Genomic DNA, 23,520 nt, shown 5'->3' on the forward strand with positions numbered 1-23,520 from the left:
ACCGAAGGGGCACCGTAACCTCTACATATCTGAGCAGGGTATCGACGACACAAAGACGAGGAACCGTCGGAAAAAAGGGATAGGACACGGATTTCAAATCCGTCTTCGTCCTGCGTGAAATCAAAAACGTAACACCGACGGGGGTTATAGAGAACCCGTCTACGTCGAATGCCCGAACATCCAAAACCTGACGAAAAGATACTAAACATAACAACAAAGTGAGCTTGGCGGTCAATTGTCTGAGTGACAGGGCCGTGTTATCAGGCCAGTCCCGGATGAATCGAATAACCACGTCTACCTCCCATAGACGTTGATACTTCGGAGCTGGTGGTCTGGCTAATTTGATGCCCCGTAATAGTCTGCACACCAATGCTTCTTGGCCCACTGGGGTACCGTTGATAGGGATGTGCGCTGCCGAGATAGCGGAGCGAGTAACATTAATAGATCGATACGATTTTCCGTTGGAGAACAGGTATGAAAGGAAATTTAGTATGGCTGAGACAGGTGCCGTAAAGGGATCAAGACACCGTCCCAGACACCAGCGGTCCCATACATTCCATGCTGCCATGTAGTTACGTCTTGTGCCCGGTGCCCATGAGTCCCATAGGAGATCTTTAGTCGTTTGCGATAGATCTGGGACTGCCCAAGATGCCTGAAAGAGTCCAAACTACTAATTCTAGACGGTCCTGCACTATTAATGGGTGAGGTTCCGCACTCGGGTTCATGAGAATCGTTGGAAAGGTTGGCAGTACTAGTGGATGGTCCTGTGACAATGCTAGTAGGTCCGGGAACCACTCTTGGCTTCTCCACAGGGGTGCTACTAATATCAACGATGTTTTGCCCATACGTATTTTGTGGAGTACCCTTGCCAACATCGAAAACAGTGGGAAAGCGTATGCTCCTACCGAGGGCCAGTGTTGTAGGAATGCGTCTACCGCCTCGCTCTGCGGATCCGGTAGCCAGCTGTAATACCGTGGCAGTTGCGCATTCGTGCGTGATGCAAAGAGGTCTATGTGTAGCGGTCCCCTGAGTGTTCTCACCATGTCGAAGATCGTTGTATTCAGTTGCCAATCGCTGTTGTCCCGCCAATGACGCGAAAACCAGTCCGCTGTGAGATTGTTGAGACCCGGTAAGTACCGTTATATTGCATGGAAGACAAAAACGATATATGTCCTTGGTAGCCTCTGTCAGGGCCCGTGACCTGGCTCCCCCCAGGTGATTCACGTACTGGACCGCCGATATGTTGTCCATACGTAGAAGTATGCAACAATCGGACATGTTCTTGGCTAGGCTGCGGATAGCAAAGGAACCGGCTATCAGTTCCAGGCAATTGATGTGAAGTTGTTTTTCTTCTTCTGACCATGGTCCCCCCGTGGATGCGTGTGCGCAGTGGGCTCCCCAACCCCATAGGCTGGCGTCCGATTCCACGACAAAGTCCGGGTTCGGGCTGAATCTATCTCGAATCCGAGAAACTGAACAGTTCTTGATGGGGAGAGCGACGACTTCTCTTTGTTCACTATGAAGCCTAAGGATTCCAGAAAGTGCACTGGATCGAAGTCTGGATTCGCTTTTGCAGAATATCAGAATGTCGTCCAGGTAAATTAGGCAGCGAGTACCCAGTGTCCGTAAGTGTGCCACTGCCAGCTTGAGTAGTTTTGTGAAGCACCAAGGTGCGGAACTGAGTCCGAATGGGAGACACGTGAATTGACATGTGCGACCTCTCCAGTGGAAACGAAGGAATGGCCGACTGGACTGGGCTATCGGGACCGACAGATAGGCGTCCTTTAAATCCAAGCGGGTGAACCAGTCGTGATCCAATAGTAGGTCTCTGAGGAGATGAATGCCCTCCATTTTGAAGTGTCTGTAGGCTACGAATGCGTTCAGGTCTCGCAGGTTGATGACGGGTCGGTAGTCTCCCGTCTTTTTCTGGACAACAAATATATTGCTGATGAATCCCGCGTCGTCCGGGGCGAATTCGACCGCTCCCTTGAGGAATAAGGTTCGAATCTCTTCGTCTATGAGTTTGGCGTGTTCCGCTGACGTTCTTATCGGTCGTGGGTGACGTGCCTGGAACGGAGTGTCCGTAAAATCTATCTCGTAACCTCTGATCGTTCGTAGGATCCAAGCGTGGGATGAAATCTTTTCCCAATTCGGTGAAAAAAGAGACAGTCTGCCAGCAGTTAAGTGAGATTGGCAATATATTAGTCTTTGAGTGCTCACCTGTGTTAATGCGTCCGCGGGCGCGTGCCCCTCTGGGACGGAAGGTGCCTCTAGTGAACGGTGGTCTTGATGGGAAGAAAGCTTGCGACGCTTGGTTTCTGGGGCCTGTCAGCCAGAAGCGGCTGGTGGCTCGGCTCCGTTGGCGACCAGCCCTGCCGAAAACCCCTCTGTATATTGTGGGTTTGCGGAAATCTTGTTTGATCGAGGTTTGTGCTTTGGTTAACATAGTGAACAAATTCACATGTTTCTTCAATTCGCCAATGAATGACTCCCCAAACAATTGGCCGTTGGCTTGTGGGCCCAACTCCTTTTTTCCCAGCTCCAGAAGTTTGGAGTCCATTTTGAGCAGAGCAGCCGTGCGTCTCTCCGTACATAGGGCTGCGTTAGTATTGCCGAACATGCAGATCGCTCGTTGAGCCCATTCTCGGATGTCGTGGGCGTCTAGAGCACTGCCTCCAGTGAGGGCGTCATCGGCAAGATATAAGATCTTTGCTAGTGGGCCCAACATGTCCAAAAGCTTATCCTGTGACGCCTTGAGGCCCTTCTCGATGCCTTTGCGCGGCCCGCTCGTGACATGAACAAGACTACCGTAGTGTCAAATTCTGGGGTATGAGCAATCTTGTCCGGGAGTATGGGTCCCGGACACTCGGCTTTTAGTCGTGCGCGCACTTCTCTTTCCATTGGCTGTCATAGCCAAAAATTAATGAATTGGGCCAGGTGGTCTGGGAGACCCTACTCCGATGACCTTGGGTGGCGGATTGTGCGTGGGTCGAACATCAGCATGCCCTGGGGGTCCAGGAAAGCACCCTCTTCCGATCCGTCTGCCCGGATGCGGGGTTTCCTCTGTCCATGACTGGTGTCTCGGTATTCGTCTGGGTCAGACCCGGGATCATCTCGGTGTGTGTCTAACCAGTCCTCCTCCTCGGACAGAGAATCCTCCACTTTCCATTCATCCATAACCTCTAGTGCGGGAGGTGGGTTATGTTCCTCCTCATCAGAGGACGACAGCGGGAGGGTAGAAGGGTCTTGGCGTTCCGTCTGGCGACTCCTTTTAAATGGGGCCTTGCCCTTCGATTTTCGTGGGGCTGGGCCACTGCCCTTCCAATGCCTCTTGGATGAGACCAGGTCCCCTGTAGACCGTTCCAGGTCTTTAGTATCAGGGTCCTCGCCTGAATTATGGGCCCATAATTTGGCTATAGCCTTCTCCATTGAGGCCGCCACCGCGGAGTTGATCATCGACTGAATGTCGGGCTGTGTTGGTTGAGAAGATTCACTCATAATGATTCGGTCTGTCTGTGGGAAATAGGACAGGGTCAGTTACCGAAATACTGGGCAGTAAACGGTAATAAAATATTGTGGTTTTCCACTTACGACTAGGGTTCCCCAGTGTATATAGAATGGACCCTAAAGGTTTGCAGACTGGTCCTGTATGTATTGCACCGTTGGCTGTAATCATGGGCTAGTGAGGGGGTCACCCTCCGTGAGACCGGGATGAGCGGTCATAAATTAACAGGTGAGATTCGTTCAGGCTGTGTCGCCTAATAATAATGCTCTGGGACGTGTCCCAATAATGATAGCCCAATGGAAACCTAGTATTGTAGGTTCCGCCTCCGTTGTTTGGAGGATTTTTCGGGTCACCCGAGTCGTAATGTGGAGGGTGCCGGTATTAGTATCCGCAGGATATGAGTAGGGGGGTCCCCCCAATATTTGTTACAGCTTGGTGCAGTTCCAGCACACGCCTGGGGGTCACCCAGTGCAGGGGGGTCACCCCTTTAATAACAATAACCAGTGTGCTTGTGGGGGGTCACCCCACTCAGAGGGGTCACCTCTGGAGAGTACACTTTATGCTGATAGTATCAGAGAGTGTCTCTTTAAATATTGTATATTCATTATTTATTATTATTTTCCACAGACTATAGCTGGATATGTAGCAGTCAATAATTCTCCTGCTGACTGCCCCTTTAAATGCAGTCCAACGTCCAACACTTGAGGAAGCAGATGATATGTTTAAATGATGGATGAGTGTAGTGTGACTGAAAAGGCCGACCGTTTGAATGACGGTCTGCCAGTATTCAAGATGGCCGACTTGGATCTCGCGGTCTTCCGTGGGATCCAAGATGGCCGCCGTTTACGCCAAAATACTGAGCGGTCCGCGATCCGGCCGTCAGCTAAGAAAACTACAGAAAAGTCCGGTCCTCCTCGCTCCCACCTCCCCACACGGATCCCCCCCCAGAGGTAACTCCTGCACTTAGAGATGAGCGCGATCGCGGCAGCTACCCGCGATCGCGCAGGGTAAGTAGATCCCCAGCAGGGGAAGATGAAGACAGGGAGAGGAGAGGCAGATGGGAAAACAGGGAGGATAGTGCCGGTTATAATTAAAGCAATCTAACAAAATGTAAAATTAGACTTCTAACAAATTTAATAATACAATAGCTATGTTTCAATAAAATAGTAGAATAATAATAATAGTAGAAAATTAATACTCTGACCTGTGCCTTGGCTGGAGCAGCAAAGAAAGAGGAAATTGAGAGCCTGTCAGGGACTTATATACTGGATGTGCTGTGCTCTGATTGGTTAAAACGTTTTCTCTTGATTGATTGACTTGTGCTGCTGGAGCATAAAGTAAAGAAAGTTTATGCAAAATAGGAAGCCTCCTGTCATGTAATAAAATTAAGAAACAAATGCAGTGTACTGTAGTTCTTTGGTTTAAACACCAAGCTTCAGCTATATATAAAAAGCAACCAAAATAAAGAATATATAATAATTCAAAAATGATAATATTCAGTAATAAATATCCCCGTCTATAAACCAATAGTCATTTGTGGCCATCTATCTGTCACAATTCCAATACTCTAAATACCAAATATGTCCCTGAATGCCAAAAAAACATAAGGCTTACTTACAAAATAAAACAGATCTACAACGAGCTAAGAAGCCCATATTGCCATGTGTCTGCCGAACTGCAATATCAAATACCCAGGCATATCTATCTGAACGTAGCACACAACTCAGAGTCTCAATGCGCCTTTCTCCTTGAATAGACTGTTCAAGGGGGAGTGATTTCGGAGTTTTGTGAAGATTTAATTGGGCGGTTAACACTCTGATTGGTTCACAGAAGCAGTTAACATAATGTGCACATTTAAAGGAACACTATAGTGTCAGGAATACGAAGGTCTAAATAGCTATTTACCTCCGGTTAAAAAGGTGATTACCTTTTTCAAGCACTGCGCGTGTCAGGGCACAGCTGGCCCCACCCAAGTTCTGCCCCCTTGGATATGATCATCAAACTTGGGAAAGCCTTGGGAGGCTATTGCGCATGCGTGGCAAAACTCTGTGCTGCGGCCAATCAGTATCTCCTCATAGAAATGCATTGACTCACTGCATCTCTCAAGGGAAAATTCAGCGCCTCCCTGCTCCCAAGTTGTGCAGCACTGACCCAGGAAGAACCTCTAGTGACGGAGACTAGGCAGCAATGAAAGCAATGCCTTTTATATTCTCTCTTGACACCTTGCAATGTCTATGTTCATCTGTGTAATTTGCAAAGCACTACAAAAATAAAGAATTTAAAAAAAAAAAAAAAAAAAAAAGGCATTGTTTACATTAAAATACCTGAAGAGACATACTATACTCACCAAAACAACTACACTAAGTAAGAGGAGTTCACAAGATGTCTTTTTTCTGTACCATCGATACAGGCTTTAGAGAAGGGAGTGAACTAGTACCTCCCTCAAGGGAGAAACCAGACATAAGTGACTACTAGACTAACCTATGAGGCTGCAAGAGCCATAAATATCGAAAAAGGTGAATAGCGTGCTGTGACACAATAGTGATATGGTGACCATATACAAATAAAGATATAAAATAATACACACAATAAGGGTATATCCTTAAATGATCTTGAACAATCACTGCAAGAAAGAGCATAAAACTCTCATAGGGCAATACAGCATATATCACTGATATAAAAAAATATCCCACTCACATTTGGCTTATTTTGTAATGGAAGTGCTATGTCGACAAGTAGATCTCTATACTGAGCAAATTCTCTAATATACATTTTAAGAATTCTATTTGCATAACCCAGAGCTCTGAAGTACGACCTCAGGTTCCATGCTTCCTTTAGAAATCTTCATTATTGAAGACATTTCTACATGCCCTTAAAGGGACACTCCAGGCAGCCCTTTTTACTCACCTCGTTCCAGCACCGGGAGCCTCGTGAAGCCGCACCCCCAATTTCGTCAAAATGACGAAACAGGCGGGCGCGAGCAATCAGACGCTTCCATTCGGAAGTCATTGCTCCCTTGTGCGCATGCGCAGCTTCGCCGCACATGCGCACATACTTCATAGGGCAGCATTCATGTCGCCCTATGAAGTCCTGAGCGCACTACCGCGCATGCACGTGGCCGGGAGCTGAGCTGACTGACAGCTCAGCTCACGGTCTTTGCCCGCCCCCTCTCCTCTGCTGACAGGCAGAAGAGTGAAGGTGCGCACACAGTACTTTAGACCACTTTTCAAATCATGGCACTTTTTATCCACAATGCCCTATGTATTGAACAACAATGCTAATCCTATACTGGATTTACATCACAGAATTATTAGTCCCTCCTTTCCACCCAGAAAAAAAGAAAGATCACCTTCAAATGGATTGTTGGATTTCTGTGTATCTCCTGTAGTGTGTGAATTTGCATCAGGGGTAGGCAACCTTCAGCACTCCAGTTGTTGAGTATTACATCTCCCCTGTTTTGCCAGCATTAAGACTGTAAGAGCATTAAGGGATATGTAGACCTTATATGAACTGGAACTGGCTGCTGAGGCCCATACACCAGATACGAAGCTTCTCTTCAGTAGAGGCTAAACTGATTGGATATTTTAATCAGTGTGGCTGGGCTTTAGCTGGGATGTGTTTAGCCTTTCTTGTGTGTATGTGCTTTTCTTTTCCCGATTAATTGTTTTACCAGAATGGCACTACCTTTGTTCTAGGAGGCTCCTTGCACCATGGCCACTTTAAAACACTGAGGTCATTTAATATCATTGAATGTGCTGGAAATAGCAATTTGAGCATAACTTCAGCCACATTATCTTCTGCTCATACGTTCTTCCAAAACTGCCAAAGCATGTATGTTTAACAAATGCGAATATATAAAGCAGATGAATAATCATGCAATTAAAGCCAAGTGGAGTTCTTTCAATGACATGAACAATTTACTTACTTCTAATTTTGGTGACTGAATCAGAGTATTGATTTCCTCTTGCAGATGTCAGTTTTTAACATCATAATTAACTCTCCTCACCTTTATATTGAAATAATTGTAGGCCATGCATCATTTCCCAAAATCAAAAGCAGAATTTTATTAACATTCCATTCAAATCATAAAGCAAATCAAATATTATGTCTTGGTTTGTTAGACAAAGTAGACATTTCATCCATCTAGTCATGTGCACAATTTTAAATATAAAATGGAAGGAAATGGGGATTTGTGAAATATTTATATTTCAATAAAACTTCAGGAGAACATGATATCTGCACATATCCAAGTAGGTTATATCCGAGGCAAGTATTATCTGACTCTAGATCTTCCTGATCGAGATGCCATTTCCATGTCTGAAAAACATCTCCAGCAATAAATTAATGTGAGGCTTTGGGCAGACTAAAATTGCTCATAGAGGAATTTTTACAAAACTGAAAGTAATCCCACATGCACTATTCTCAAAGCTAAAGTGAGGTTGGCCTAATGTTTGTAAGGACCTGACATGTGCCCTTAGTAAACTGGTTGTTGAAACTGTTTTATAATTAAAGAGTAATTTATTAAATAGGGAATGTCTGATACATCCATATTGATGTCTGTGTTCTTTTGTGTAAATATAAATTGTAGCGTAGACAACTTTGTTGTGCTGTCACAGAGACAGCTGTTTGAAGGACTTGAGAACTTGATCTGGAATAAAAACCATCTCAATGAAAAGACAGCACTCATACAAGTTGGATCCTGTAGCATGCTCTCTACAAGATGAGGTAATGTTAAAGTAAATCCAACCCCTTGGTTTTGTAATTTAGTGAGGTTTAGGCTGCTTCTTTCACAATTTGCTGGCCTGCCAGTTCTGGAGAAGGCCTACTGAGACTATTGTACAATAATCCGAAGTAATATTCATGGATACATTCATTCTGGCAATAACACAAAATCTTTCTCCACCGTCGTCCTCACGTAACCCTCTCCGTCAGATCCGGTACTGCCGCCTGGGCTCAGCACGAGGCAAGTGGACACAGAATCCAGGGGTGCCCACTGTTTCTCACGCTCTTCCATTAGCGCCTCAGTCAGCTCCACGCTTTCATATCTCACCAACTGAAGGCGCAAAAAGCCATCATCATGCTCCTTATACCTATATTGAAGAATGCAAAGAGGGATAAGTCGAATGTAAAAATAAAACTGAGTTTACACAGGCTATTGATTCCAAAAGGGGTTAATTCAAATGAGAGTAAAAGATCTGTTTCCAATGAGAGTTGATAATGTCCAGGTGTTAGCTGGTGTACATAAAGAAAGTGGATGCTCATACTTCACCTACTTCAGTACTTCTTGGTTTAAAAGATATTTCTTGTCGGGGACCAAGGCCGTGCTTGTCCCACCTACCTAAGGCAAAGATGGTTGGAGTGTGCCGGAACCATGATCCGGTTAGGCCTATAAATAAAAAGTGCTTACCTACAATAGAGATAAAGGGAGAAAATACCGTAGTTGGTTGTGCTGGAAAACCAGCGGTCTTTAGGTACAAGCCGTAGGGAGGGTTAAATGGCGGATAAATCTCTCCCACAACTACAGGCCTTAACATATATAACATAGAATACTTTTGTTTTTCTATTTCTGGATAAGTAAAATAGGATAGATTTGGGAGAAACCCCTGCATTTTTTGTTGAGAATGATTTAATAGGAATATTCTTAGTTTGGCAACATGTTCGTAAGAATTATATTGTCCATAGGTTGGAGAAAATCAAATTAAGATATTCACACCTACTTGCCAACAGTTTTAAAACAAAATTAAATTTGCCAAAGTGGCCAATTGATATTGCATCATATAAATAATGCATTAAATGTTCTGGAAAAAAAAATTAAATATAATTAACTAAAGAAAGCAAATGTTTAGCTTTGAAGATTGAGCAGTTGCATTATTTCTACAGGAGAGTACTGCAGCTGGCAAAGCCCTCCTTGGAACTACCACCAACCAATGAATAAGTGGCTGTGCAAAGCAATATGCACAGAATTGAAACAAACCTGCCTTGAACTCTTGTTCCGGATTGGCTAATGGCACCCCAATGACCTTGCCAGAGATGGGGTTACACCTCCAGCAGCAAAGGAGCTGAACTCTATATGGGCAGCGTTTCACAGGGATACATACTCCAGGCACCATGTCCACTTCAAATCACTGAAGTGGCCATGGTACTTGGAGTAACACTTTAAGGCCAAAACAGCCAAACTGAAAACAGAATTGACTTAGAGAATTTTTTTTAATTCTGCTATTTTTGCCTAAAGTTGACAAAATCACTGTGAATTCACCTAAAATCACTGTAAATTCTCACTTTTAGTAATTAATCTTGTATATGATTAAGGTTTCTACCTGAAACGTGGATGCCCTGAGGGCCATTTGAACTGGTGCTTTTTGCGCAGATGAACTGTCAGATTGTTTCCACGGGTGAAGCATTTCTCACACACATGACATTTGTACCTGGGTTCTGAATCCCCCTAATTAATGAAGGAGAGAATAGAAAAGCTAAGTCGCATATCCTCATACCTAGACACTGCTTTAAAAAACAAAACAAAAGAAGAACACGGTACTGAATTACAAAAATTACTATAGGGGGTCACAAATTATTAAAAAGTAACAATGTAGCAACTTTGGAGCACAGGGTAATAAATTCATCAGGACCTTATGGCGTTTTATACTACACCTAGGGAGAGCTTATTTAAAGTTTACTCCCGAGTCATTTTATTTTAAGTGATTTAAGGTAGGAAGTAGCAGTTAACTGATGGAACAATAATTCTGCTTTTCCAGGTAGTGTGTCAACATTGCAATAATATCCGCATTTATCATCGGATACACATGTTCCTTAGAGCCGCAGTATCAGAGTGTCAGCTGACTCTGCTTCTACTGAGCAAACAGACATGTATGTCCAGAGATGATGGTTAATGTCATTGTAATATGAATACACTTTCAGAAAAAGCAGAGTGATCTCTGGTAAGGTAAACTCTGTTTTTCCCCTTCAAATACCAAATGTGCCACATATGTCACTTTGCAATGTGCAGGTTGTATCTCAGGCACTCAAATGGATTAGTAGCTTTTTTAAAATAAAAATTAATGACAAGTAAATCAGCTTCAATGCTAACCTGTGCACCACTGAAGGTAAGCATACACAGTCTGCTGTAAATAGTTTTATTACAAAGAGTAACGGGCCCTATGCAGCATTACATGAAAACCTATTTACAAAAAAAAACAAAACACTCCAAGCACCATAACCACTACAGTTCACTGCGATCGACGGACACTCTCGGGCAATGAGCTAGGCCCTGAATTGCAGGAACTAGCTCAAGAAAACCAAGTTCCTGCTTATGAAAGGATCCTGCTCCAGTCTTAGTAGGGGAGGTACCTTACCTCATGTAAGGAGAAAAACTAAAAAGGTTTGACCCGTTACAATAAGAGACACTATGGCACTTGGGGCACTATAAGCACGCTGAAGTTGTTATGGTGCTTGGAGTGTTTTTTTAAAAAGGATGAATTGAACAATATCATGATGGCCAGTACTTGTGAAAGAGTGTATGCTCACCTCATGCACCTTCCTGTAGTGAGCCTTGATAGAAGATAGAGAACGAGCTCTGAATGTGCACCCTTCAAAATCACAACAGTATGCTGGCAATTTGCTGTGTGTATCTAAGTGCCTTCGCAGGTCCACCATATTTTTGCAGCTAGAGAAGGAGAGACAAAGCAGCAAAGAGATAAATAAAGGCAGGCATAAAAACACAGCAAGGAAGCAATACATATTAATAGTAAGATCTAAACTGAGAAACATGGTGTTACGAACGAACACACACACACACTCTCTCTCTCTCTCTCCTACGAATGACAATACGTTTGAAACCAAGAGGGCTGCACTCACCCAAACATGCATACTTATAGAGGGGCCAATTTATACAACATTGTGGCCGGCTCATGCAATGTATGATCATATACTTTAACTACACCCCGCTAATTTTTACCTTGGTGAGGTGTTTTTAAATAAAACAATTACATTCTGAAAAACTTGAACTTGCTGTTTAATGAATGAGTGCGTTGGATCTTGTACGTTGAATGCCTATATGTTTGCACAGATTTAATGTATTTGTAGGTATACAAAGGTATCTTTCTAACCAGTTTTCACCTTACACGTTTTTGAAAGGAAAATTGCTGAAATTCTCTGTGGTCTTCCCTGCTTCACTCCTTGCTCAGAAGCAGGGAAGACCATATATTCTGTTGGTTTTCAAACACTGTCAGACCCAAAGTGCATGGCTGAGACAATACTAATAGTAGGGACGAGTATTTCTCATATTTTATTTTTTACTTACGATTCATATAAAAAAATTTTTATTAAATTAAACACAGTTTTGAGGAGACAGATGTTCCTTAATAATCATATAAAAATAGCAATATTAAAATGTACGACAGTTGTTTTTAAATGTTATATTTTTTTTTTCCATATACTGTATTATCACATATGTTTAGAAAACTGATCCTCAAACATCACTAATGCTGCAACATTACAAAACAATAAAAATATATTTCTTAACAGCACATAAGTTAAAGACGCTTATAAAGGTGCAACCGAACCTGTAATCACAATGCTGGCATTTGTATGGGCGTTCATCACTGTGTCGGAAACGTATGTGAGTCCGCAATGTTGAAGGTAGTGGGCATGTCATGTCACACAGTGGACACTTGTAATGATTCACTGTTAGAAACAACAAAATGTGAATGAGAAAGACATTTTAAAATTAAATTGAAATATTAAACAAAATGCATCACAATAGGTGCTTGTAGGTCCGCACACAGAGAATCCCAAATAATCCACAGAAAAATTATGTAATAATGATAAAATTAGCATTTATTGATCAAAAAATTATGGTGTCATACTGTCACAGCAGCCCTCATAGATGCTACAGGTGGTACAGACACATCACACTAAACCATGGTAGTGCAGTGAGATGACACAAATTTCCCAGCAAGAGAAAATAATTTTTTTTATTATGTTCGGAAAATACTTGCAGTACTACCTGATACTCCCAGACAGGGGAGAGACCCCCAGAAGACTACCCTGAAAAAGAGTGTGAAAGCCCCAGACAACGCATTTCGCACCTTCCTTGGTGCTTAATCCTGTTTATTTAATGATGGAATGACTCACAAATACAATCTAAAACATTTTTGGCATTTCTGAGATTATTTGGTGTTGTGGCTATACATATGAACGGATTATTATTTCCTGTTTACACTATCTTTAGTGTAATATTAAACACATTTTGTTTAAGACATACAAAGTTATTAAGAAAAACACTCCGAGCACCATAACTATTACAGCACACTGTAGTGATTGAGGAAGACATAAGCCACAGTGGCCTCCAAAGTTAAGTAGACAAACTGTTTGACAACTTACATGGGGTCTGCTTGGCACACCCTTCAGTAGATCTAGAAGCTCCTACTAGCCGCTTTAGTTGGCTCCACTGAGCTAAGGCCAGCTCATTGGCCGAGAGTGTCAGCTAAGTGGTTTTAGCCAATGAGCTAATCCCTGCCCCACCAGAGAGTGTCAGCTAAGTTAGCCTATGAGCTAAGACATGCACCACCAAGCTTAGCTCAGAGCTGAAGCTTCTGGCACAAAAGGAGAAGGCCTGAAGAACCCGTGGTCAGTTGTCAAATAATTTGCAAACAGTTTGACTACTTATCCTGGTAAAACGCCATGACACTTCTGGAAAAAACGTGCAGTGGTGGTCATGGTACTTGGTGTGTTACTTTAAACTCACCATGGTTGCGCATGTGGTCACGCAGCAGACGCTCTGTTGCAAATCTCTTCGAGCAGTGGGAACACTGAAATCGATGTTCTATATAAATGTAGGAATAGGAGGAAAATTATAAGTGGAGAAACATTTATTCTATCTCAGATCTCAGCATTTGAAATTTCAAGCACGTAAAAAGCTTGCAAACTTTTCTAACTTGCTCAGTGACATTATTATTACTTACGGTCCAATGATGTTTGTCTTCTGAAATGATCATAAAATTTAGTCTTGTTTGCAAACATCCCTCCACAATTGGGGCAGGATACCACTTTTTCTTGGGTGTGACTCCGCAGGTGCTCCCTCAGCTTGCAGCGACTCTTAATTGAGCAGTCACAATCTGTAAAAAGCACAAAAAGGAAATGGTAAGATATCATGTTCAATGCAAGGTATACTGTTCACTGCGATGGCTAAAAGGTACTTGTATTCAGATACCAATATGTCTCTACCTTTCCAGCCGCACAGCAGCATCTTGTTCTCCTCATATTCAGTGCTCAAACCATGAGAGTCCACATGTCTGTAATACCACTCTGCATTGTCAAAAGAGCTCTAGAGGAGAAAGAATTAAAAAAGAACGAACAAAAGTCAGGTGATAGAATTAGGCAATCATACCTCAATCATGAAATGTGTACCTGTCATGGTACACACTACTTCTGTTAAAATTAAAGGGACACTCCGGGCACCCAGACCTCTTCTGCCCATTGGAGTGGTCGGGGTGACAACTCCCACTAACCTTAACCCTGCAACTGTAAATATTGCAGTTTTTAGAAACTGCAATATTTACCTTGCAGGGTTAAGTATTTCTCTAGTGGCTGTCTATCAGACAGCCACTAGAGGGACTTCCCTGTTCTTAGAACACGAAAAGTGTGCTATATGACGCTGGACGTCCTCACGCTATGTGAGGACCTTCAGCGTCGCCGAAATCCCCATAGGAAAGCATTGAATAATGCTTACCTATGGGGAAGTCTAATGCGCTTGCGCGGCCATTGCGCATTGGGTCTCCCCCGCCGGCTGAGGTCCGCGGGGGAGGGGAGTAGGCGGAGCCTGACCCAGCGCCATGGGACAGTCGGCGCTGGACTCCGGTAAGTCACTAAAAGGGGTTTTAACCCCTTCAGCAACTTTGGATGGGGGGTGGGAGGGAGAGGGGCACTGCAGGGTCATGCAGTGCCAGGAAAACTAATATGTTTTCCTGGCACTGGAGAGTCCCTTTAAAGAGCATTAAATATCATCTATACATTGTGCTAGTAGAAATGCGAACAAATGTATAGATTTTAATTCAATTCTCTTCTCAAATGTGGTCACCTTCAGCCAGGCAATCCTCGGCATTAGACCTGTATATTAGCAGCACAGACGGTATAAGCTGAGGATTGAGTCACAGCGATAGCAAGAGAACTATCCCCTAGGCAGTTCTCCTTGTCAGGGAGCTACTCTCCTAAACTAATCATTATTGACCACCCTTTATAGTACTATTTTGTTACATAGTTACATAGCAGAAAAGCAGTGTTAATACGACTAAAATTAAAATGGCTTTTTAGTCAAAAGACTAGGACTAAAACGAAATTTGCCGCCAACATTAAAGGGACACTATAGTCACCAGAACAACTACAGCTTATTGAATTTGTTCTGGTGAGTAGAATCATTACCTTCAGACTTTTTTGCTGTAAACAATGTATTTTCAGAGAAAATGCAGTGTTTACATTACAGCCTAGTGATGGCTGTTAGAGATCCTTCCTGGGTCATGGCTGCCTAAGAGGCATCCAAACATTCAGTGTCTCCTCCCTCTGCATGCAGACACTGAACTTTCCGCATAGAGATGCATTGATTCAATTAATCTCTATGAGGAGATGCTGATTGGCCAGGGCTGTGTTTAAATCATGCTGGCTCTGCCCCTGATCTGCCTCTTTGTCAGTCTCAACCAGTCCTATGGGGAAGCATTGTGATTGGATCACACAGTGGTGGGCAGGTCTAAAGGAAACAGGAACAGAGCCAGCAGCTCCAGACTTGAATACAGTAAGATTTCTATATTTAGGGAGGAATGAGGGGCTCAGGGTGGCTAGATGGTGGTTTTAACCCTATAGGGTCAGGAATACATACTTGTGTTCCTGACCCTATAGTGCTCCTTTAACGCTGCTGAAAAGAAACAAGTTCAGCCATCTCATATTTTCTTTTGCTGCTGATCCAAAAGAATGCAAAAAATCCAGTCTGAAGCACTCGCAATTTTGTTCCTTCTTGACCCTAGAATGGCAGTCACATCTCTCCTTGAATCAAGAAGATATTACCCTACTAATTAAAAATTATATCCCTGAACATTATGTTTTTGCAAGTACTTATCCAATTGCTGTTTAAACATTTGTATAAATTGTAAGACCACCTCTTCAGGCAGAGAATTCCGCATCCTTATTAATTTTACTGTAAAAGAAAAACCTTTCCTTTAGGCTAAATCTCCTTTATTCCAGTTTAAATGTGTGACCTTGTGTCCTGTATATAGTCCTGTTTATGAATAGATTTCTAGACGATACTGGCCCGAATATATTTGTGTAATGTTATCATATCCCCTCTGAGGCGCAGTTTTTCTAAACTGAAGAGATTTAAATTTGTTATCCTTTCTTTATAACTAAAATGCTCCTTTCATCAATTTTGTAGCCCACCTCTGCACATTTTCTAGTTCTTTCATAATACATACTTAGAATATAATTTAAATGTCACTTCATATAAGTGAAATATAGGTATATTTCAGTTAACAGTGAGTGGACAGCCAAACCGAGCAAAATAAAAAATACTGAGCAAACTTGACTATTTATCATTTCTGCTTTTAAAGAAAGCCAACAATCTTACTAAGCACACTGCAGTGGTTATAGTGCCAGGAAAGTCCTGGCATCTCTCCCCCAACAGTCAAACCGTTTGCAAATGGTTTGACAACTTATCTGGGGTCTGCTGGGCACTGGTCATTTCCCACACTGAGAACAAGTAGAAAACTCTTGATCTAACTGAAGGAAAAGAACATGACAAACACATGTTCAGCATATACATGTTATGTCTTTTACAGGTCAGTCATTGAGTTGTTCAGCGAGGGATTTACATTTGATCCAGATGTTGTAACTAGATTTTTTTTTTAAATAAGGTGTTCTTTGTGTTTTGAAGTCCGTACCTCACATTGGTCCCACATGCAAATGAAGCTGTCATGTACTTCGGGAATCAAGTTCCTGCTCTGAGTATCCAACTGGCAGGGGGTGAGGCCCGGCTGGTTTTGCAGAGCCTGATGACCCAACTGTTTCAACTTAGTATGGTAACAGTGGAAATAAACATGGCGAGCGAGATCTAAAGGCTTGTCTGGAGAGAAGAAGCCACAGGCCTGCCACAGGCAGCAAAACTCATCTAGGAGAAAGAAAAAAACAATGAGAAGACAGAGAAAATGTACTTTTACAATTAGTGGAAGTAATCACTATTAAGTTGTTGCCTTCATACTGTTGCTGGTGTAAGCAGCATTCCGTGGACCTAAGAAAAAAAATTTACTTTTAAAATCTACACTTAATTCCTACCCAGGAAACATATAAATTGTCTGCACTTTACCAGCAACAAGCTTTGCAAAAATGCACTTTACATAAACAAGGGGGAAAAAAGCAGTACTAGCACTAATCCCATGAAAAAAATTAAAAAAAAAAATCAGAAAGTAAGATTTTGTTTTTTTCCCTATAGAATAGAGGCATAGCGATGGTGGAATTAACAAGCCAATTAAAAGAAGGGCAATTGTTCCTGATTTAATGACATTGAGCACTTTCCTCACAAAAGAGGCGTCTTTAAAGAGTACTAGATCTCTCTAATAATATGTAGAGCACCTTTGCTTGGGTGAAGTCAATGTTTTTGGTGCTCATCGGGTCAATATAACTCCTTTAGCATACAGGGAAAATAACATGGAAAGCTAACTCAAGGACGGGGAGGCAGATACAGCGGAAGTAAAGGGAGCTGTCGGCTTAATACCATTTTAAGAAGGGGTTAAAGGGACACTAGTCACCCAGACCACTTCAGCTCAATGAAGTGGTCTGGGTGCAATGTCCCTCAGGTTTTAACCCTTCAGATGCAAACATAGCAGTTTCAGAGAAAGTGCTATGTTTACATTTGGGGTTAAGCCAGCCTCTAGTGGCTGTCTTCCAGACAGCCACTAGAGGTGCATCTGCGACGCTGGAGGCATATTATGCCTCCATCACGCAGAGCGTCTTTAGGAAAGCATTGAAAAATGCTTTCCTATTGACAGCTTGAATGAGCGCGCGGCACTTGACGCGCATGCGCATTCGGCTCCGCTGACATCAGCAGAAGGAGCTGACGTCGGCGCGGGAGGAGAGGTCACCAGCGCCAAGGGGGAGCCCGGCGCTGGCATAAGGTAAGCTGCTGAAGGGGTTTTATCCCCTTCAACGTCACGGGAGGGGGACCCTGAAGGTGGGGGCACCCTCAGGGCACTAGTGTCAGGAAAACCGCTTTGTTTTCCTGACACTATAGTGATCCTTTAGGAACTGTACTCAAACTATAAACGTTTCCTAGATGTATGGAATGCCTCCTGTCCTGAAGGGAAGAACACACAACAAATGTAAAGGGAGTACTGCCTATAAACCTTTATGAGCCGAAAAATGTAAAGTTATATAAAATAAAGGCCTCAATAGAAATTCCCCAAGTACAGTGGCAGACTCAGTGATAAAATGACATCATTGCTCTGTTCTATTCGCAATGAATCTCACTCTTAGAACCTACGACCGTATGTTGGGAGAATTTGCACTAAAGATGTATGCATTATATTTCATACTTTTCTCTCATAAAAGATTCTGCACAAATATTTAGTGTTTATTTTTATTTGATATGCTTTATAAGTTTTGTTTTTTTCCCATTATCATTAATTTCCTTCTATCATTCCATACATCACTACAATATTCTCACTCTGAATATGAAAATGTGCCCTGGGGATAAAAAGAATGTTAACTCTTGTTTTGTCTCCAACGCACTTTCACAATTTTTTCCCCCCATGTTGCTAACTATTGTCCTTTCTCTTATTAGTTCCCATTGTGCTATAATTACGTTATTCTAAAGTTGTGGACCTTTGTTCAAAATATTTAAAAACTTAGTAAAAACCGAATAAACTATGTTTCCAATCATTAGATACAAATCATCCCTTATTTGCTTAATTCCCTAGCATGTAAAATGGATGTCAATTTGAGGACTACCTGTATATTTTATTATGAGCTACACTTTAACCTTTAGATGCCATTTTGGCTTAGAACAGGGATAGGTAACCTTCCACATTCCAGATGTTTTGGACTACACCTCCCACGATGCTTTGCTGGCACTATAGCTGTAAGAGCATTATAGGAGTAGTTGTCCACATCTTGAATGACAAAGGTTGCCTACCATTGGCTTATAGCAAGGATAGTCACCTATAGGCACTCCAGATATATGGACTACACCTTCCACGATGCTTTGCCAGCATTATAGATGTAAGTGCACTATAGGAGAAGTAGTCCACATCTTGAATGACAAAGGTTGCCTACCATTGGCTTATAAGCAGGGGTCCTCAAACCCCCCCCCCCCCCAGATTTTGCTGAACTACAATGCCCATGATTGTCTGGCTATCTATGTAATTCAAAGAATAATGGGAGTTGTAGTTCAGCAACATCTGTGGGGCCGGAGTTTGAGGACCCCTGGCTTACAGCAAGGATAGTCACCTATAGGCACTCCAGATATATGGACTACACCTCCCACGATGCTTTGCCAGCATTATAGATGTAAGAGCATTATGGGAAATGTAGTGCACATCTGGAATGACCTCGGCTTAGAGAATGACAGACTCACCTTCACAGGCCATATCTTCCTCCTCTTTGAGCACAACGTTCACCCTGAGATGGTCAGACACATGGGAGCAGAAGTCTTCCATCTTGGAGGACACATAGGTACAGGAGCCCCACTCACACTGCAGGACAAGGCTGACATTGCACTTCACACCATGAGCCGACATTTTATGGCACCTGTCCCCCCCAATCTCACATGGGAGTCCCCTTCCCCCCAGTTCCCGTCACTAATACAGGGAATCACATTCTGAGTGGGGTTTCCACCCGAGACTCAGACCAGCGGCTCACTGAGAGACAACGTTTCGCTTTCAACCAGATTCACCAAATCCTCCACAGAGCTAAACAACATCCATCCCCACTCCACCAATCAGAACACAACGTCCGGAACAAACCGACCAATCAGAATACTTAATTCGGTCACAGTCTACGCCCATCACAACGCAACAGCCAATCAACGTCCCCTTAACAACCACAACACGGAAGTGTATCGTTTCTCCGTGCGAAAACGGTGCATCGGGTTTTTCGATCCCCCCGGAAACAGCACAGTTACTACACCGGAAGTCACTTAGATTTTTTTTTATTTTTTTTATTCCCTCTCTACCATCCAGTGTAAAAACAATATTTATTGTAATTCTTTTTATTCAAGTGATCTTTCAGGGACTGGGGAAGTCCTCCCTCACAGTATGATAGTACTCCATTTGCTAGTACCAATTAATGTAAAGCAGGGATAGACAAAGCAATCACTGGCAAGGGATCACGGTAAATGTAGTTTTCCAACTCTGGGGAAGGTGGGCTGCTTGTTAAAGGGTCAAGTTGCAGCATGTTAGGGTAACGGTATAAATATATAGCTTTCTGAATTATTTGCTCAGTCTTTCAATATTAATTTAATATATGAAATGATCATTAGATATAGAACTGAGAACAGTATTTTAATGACTTTGTCCCTGAAGAGGGGGTATTATCAGAGTCCATGCAGATATTTAAACAGCAATTGTATGAATACTTGCAAAAACATAATATTCAGGCATATAATGTTTAAATTGTGGGGTAATAGCTTTTTGATCCAAGGATAAATCTGTCTGCCATTCTGGGGTAAAGAAGGAATTTGTTTCCTAGTTTGTTGCAAAATTGGAAATGCCTCAAACTGAATTTTTTTTTGGCCTTCTTTTTTGATCAACAGCAAAAAAAGATGTGAGAAAGGCTATGTGACTATGTCTCTGGCAAACAACAGGAGATTCATATACAGTATTCGCGTTCAGAGTTGGTTTAGTCCCATGAACTTTGTATAAAGTTGTGAATCTAGTCCACTATACATCCCTGGGTTGCAAATCTAGTCCTCTGTACATGCCTGGGTAGCGAATCCAGTCCTCTATACATCCCTGGGTTACAAATCTAGTCCTCTATACATCCCTGGTTTGCAAATCTAGTCCTCTATACATCCCTGGTTTGCGAATCTAGTCCTCTATACATCCCTGGGTAGCGCATCCAGTCCTCTATACATCCCTGGGTTGCAAATCTAGTCCTCTATACATCCCTGGTTTGCGAATTTAGTCCGCTATAGACAATATATTGATGATTGTTTTTTTATCTGGGAGGGAGGAGTCTCTTATTGGAATTTTTTAACCTATTTTGACAAAAATGATTTTAATCTATCTTCTACCCATAAATATAACGGAATCAATATAGATTTTTTGGATTTAGAATTTTATGTGGAAAAGGGTATTTTAAAATCTAAAACTTTTTTTTAAAGTGTGGATGTAAGTAGTTTTATTTTAAATTCCAGTTGTCACTATCCCCCATAGTTGAACAATGTACCATTGGGTCAAATTCTGGGAATTAAAAATAATTGCACAGAAGATACAGTCTGTAAAACACAAATAGAGAAAGTGAAGGCTCAATATGAAGAGACAAAATATGATAAACAACTCTTAAGAGATTCTGTACAGAAGGTAAATAGCCTAGATAGACACAAATTATTTTTACCTTCTGAACAAAAGAATAACCACAATAAGCAATACTTTAATTGTCCACTAATACTAAATTATAATCAACTGAAAAAGGTTATATACAAGATTTGGCAATTGTTGCTACAGGATCCTACATTAGGTTTACCTTTACGCCCCAAAGATGGTGTTCAGAGCAGCACCCACCATTAAACAAGAACTAGTACACAGCTATAAGGCTCCAGACCCTGAGAGACACGTTTTGAATGACCAAAAAGGTTTCTTCAAATGTGGGAAGTGCAATATATGGAAGACCATAGGACCACCGTTTGTAAAAACGACTAACTTCCAATCTTCTAAAACAAATAAAATATGACATTGAGGACTGCATCACATGTCACTTCAAACAGGTGATTTACTTTTTAGAGTTCGGATGCGGTCTCCAGTATGTGGGACAACAAAAAGAATGCTGAAAACAATATTGAGGGAACATGTATACAATATAAGAATAAAATTGATGGAAGTGCACTCCACCCCTTGCCAAGGAATCCAGGGTGCTTCACTGGATATGTCCCAGTACCCAAATGGACCAAATATAATAGTAGAAATGGAAAAATGAATCCAGGCACTCCAAATGAATTCCAAGAAAAAGGCAATTTATTGGAACCAGCAGCTACAAAGCGACGTTTCAACCCTTAAGGGTCTTTATCAAGCTTGGGTCCATTTGGGTACTGGGACATATCCAGCTCAAGCTTGATAAAGACCCTTAGGGGTTGAAACGTCGCTTTGTAGCGGCTGGTTCCAATAAATTGCCTTTTTCTTGGAATTCATTTGGAGTGCCTGGATTCATTTTTCCATTTCTACAATATAAGAAGGACATTTGTCAATCACACTTTATCCAAGCATTATATGGAATGCCACGATAGTGATCCCAAAACGTTAAAATATTGTGGGATACAATGTATAAATGTCCCATGGAGGGGTGGCGGTTTAAGTAAAATATTGACAAATCAAGAAATGTTCTAGATATATAACTTGAAGACTTTAGTTCCTTTTTGGTTTGAATGCGTAATTAGAATTAATTAATATTATTTAACATCTGATCACTATTTTATAACTCCACACAGATAATGCTTTTTTTTTTTTTTTTTTTTTTTTAAATAAGAATACATATTGCAACACTAATGGGAATTTTATCATCTGTATGGATATGAGGTTTATTATTTTAGTCTATAAATATGATTTTTTTTTTTTAAATCATGATATATTAGATGGATTGTCATTGTAATGTTTTTAAATAGAATTGTTAAGATTCAAGAAGTTTTATTTGAGGTTGTAGTTTAGAATGTTATTGCAACATCTTCTGTTTACACTGATCCCACTTAATTACGCAGATTTCACTATCTAATAAAAAACGTTTTTTAAAAAGTTTTTTGTAAACTTTATATTCTATGTCTAATATTATGCTATTGAGCAATTATATTTTTTATTGGTACTATTATGAATTATTGTATGTCCTTATATATCTGGAAATATGTAAATTGTAACAATTTAAGATAAGTTGGCATACACAGGAAAAGGCCTGCCACAGCAGCGACTATCCCTTTAAGACAGCCCCAATTTAAAATTGAACCGTTATGGATATATAAGGACCTACAAGCACGGCTACCTCCCCGTCTTGAAAAAGCCAGCTGGAACAATTTAAGATAAGTTGGCATACACAGGAAAAGGTCTGCCACAGCAGCGACTATCCCTTTAAGACAGCCCCAATTTAAAATTGAACCGTTATGGATATATAAGGACCTACGAGCATGGCTACCTCCCTATCTTGAAAAATCCAGCTGAGCCTGGGCGAAACGTGTAGAACAGAGCTTTTTGCCGGCATCAATCACAGAATCAATATACAGACTATCCGAGCAGTGTTTCATCTCGGCGTCCCTCCGGTCCGGCTGACTTCTGTACAGCTCGGTTTTTAGGACTCGAACTGAACCAGCTGCCCGACAGAGTGGTAACATACCCTTGTGAACGAGCTGCTTGTCTGTTTTCTATTGGATACATGCTATTTTGAGTGGTAATTTGAAGACATACACCACAATATTTTACTGTGTACATTGGAATATTAAAACACACTGAATACAAGTATCCTATTTATTGGATAACATCAAGACGAATACAAACTATCAAATACCTATAATATCCACCCCTCTGGAGCTGGAAAATCGGTTTTGGAACTCTGCACTAGATTAATGTGATAAAATTAAGACTACCCTGAGACACTGCTTTCTGGGACTATTGACAAAGTGCTGAAACTTTATTTTTTGTTATAACTTGCTTGAGACGGTTTGGGAATTTCCTTTTACGTGTATAGCAGCAATTTTTAATGAATTTGATATTTTAATAATTAAACATTTTAATCTTGTTGCGCTCTTTTGTTTAATATATATTTTAAATTTTTGTATAATATGAACC

The 23,520-nt window shown here is 41.6% G+C and overlaps 1 protein-coding gene across 1 annotated transcript; it reads right to left on the reverse strand.

Annotated features, from left to right (window-relative positions):
* Positions 1–7,544: 7,544 nt before the first annotated feature.
* Positions 7,545–19,461, reverse strand: HINFP (histone H4 transcription factor). The gene is made up of 9 exons (XM_063436047.1): positions 19,113–19,461; positions 16,426–16,652; positions 13,727–13,826; positions 13,465–13,617; positions 13,248–13,325; positions 12,064–12,184; positions 11,027–11,165; positions 9,823–9,947; positions 7,545–8,595 (listed from the first exon to the last, which is right to left on the reverse strand). The coding sequence occupies exons 1-9, from the start codon at positions 19,273–19,275 to the stop codon at positions 8,376–8,378; spliced, it is 1,326 nt and encodes a 441-aa protein (XP_063292117.1). The 5' UTR covers positions 19,276–19,461; the 3' UTR covers positions 7,545–8,375.
* Between the last annotated feature and the right edge of the window lie 4,059 nt (positions 19,462–23,520).

Source organism: Pelobates fuscus, chromosome 11, assembly GCF_036172605.1.
Source record: "Pelobates fuscus isolate aPelFus1 chromosome 11, aPelFus1.pri, whole genome shotgun sequence".
NCBI classification, from domain to species: domain Eukaryota; kingdom Metazoa; phylum Chordata; class Amphibia; order Anura; family Pelobatidae; genus Pelobates; species Pelobates fuscus.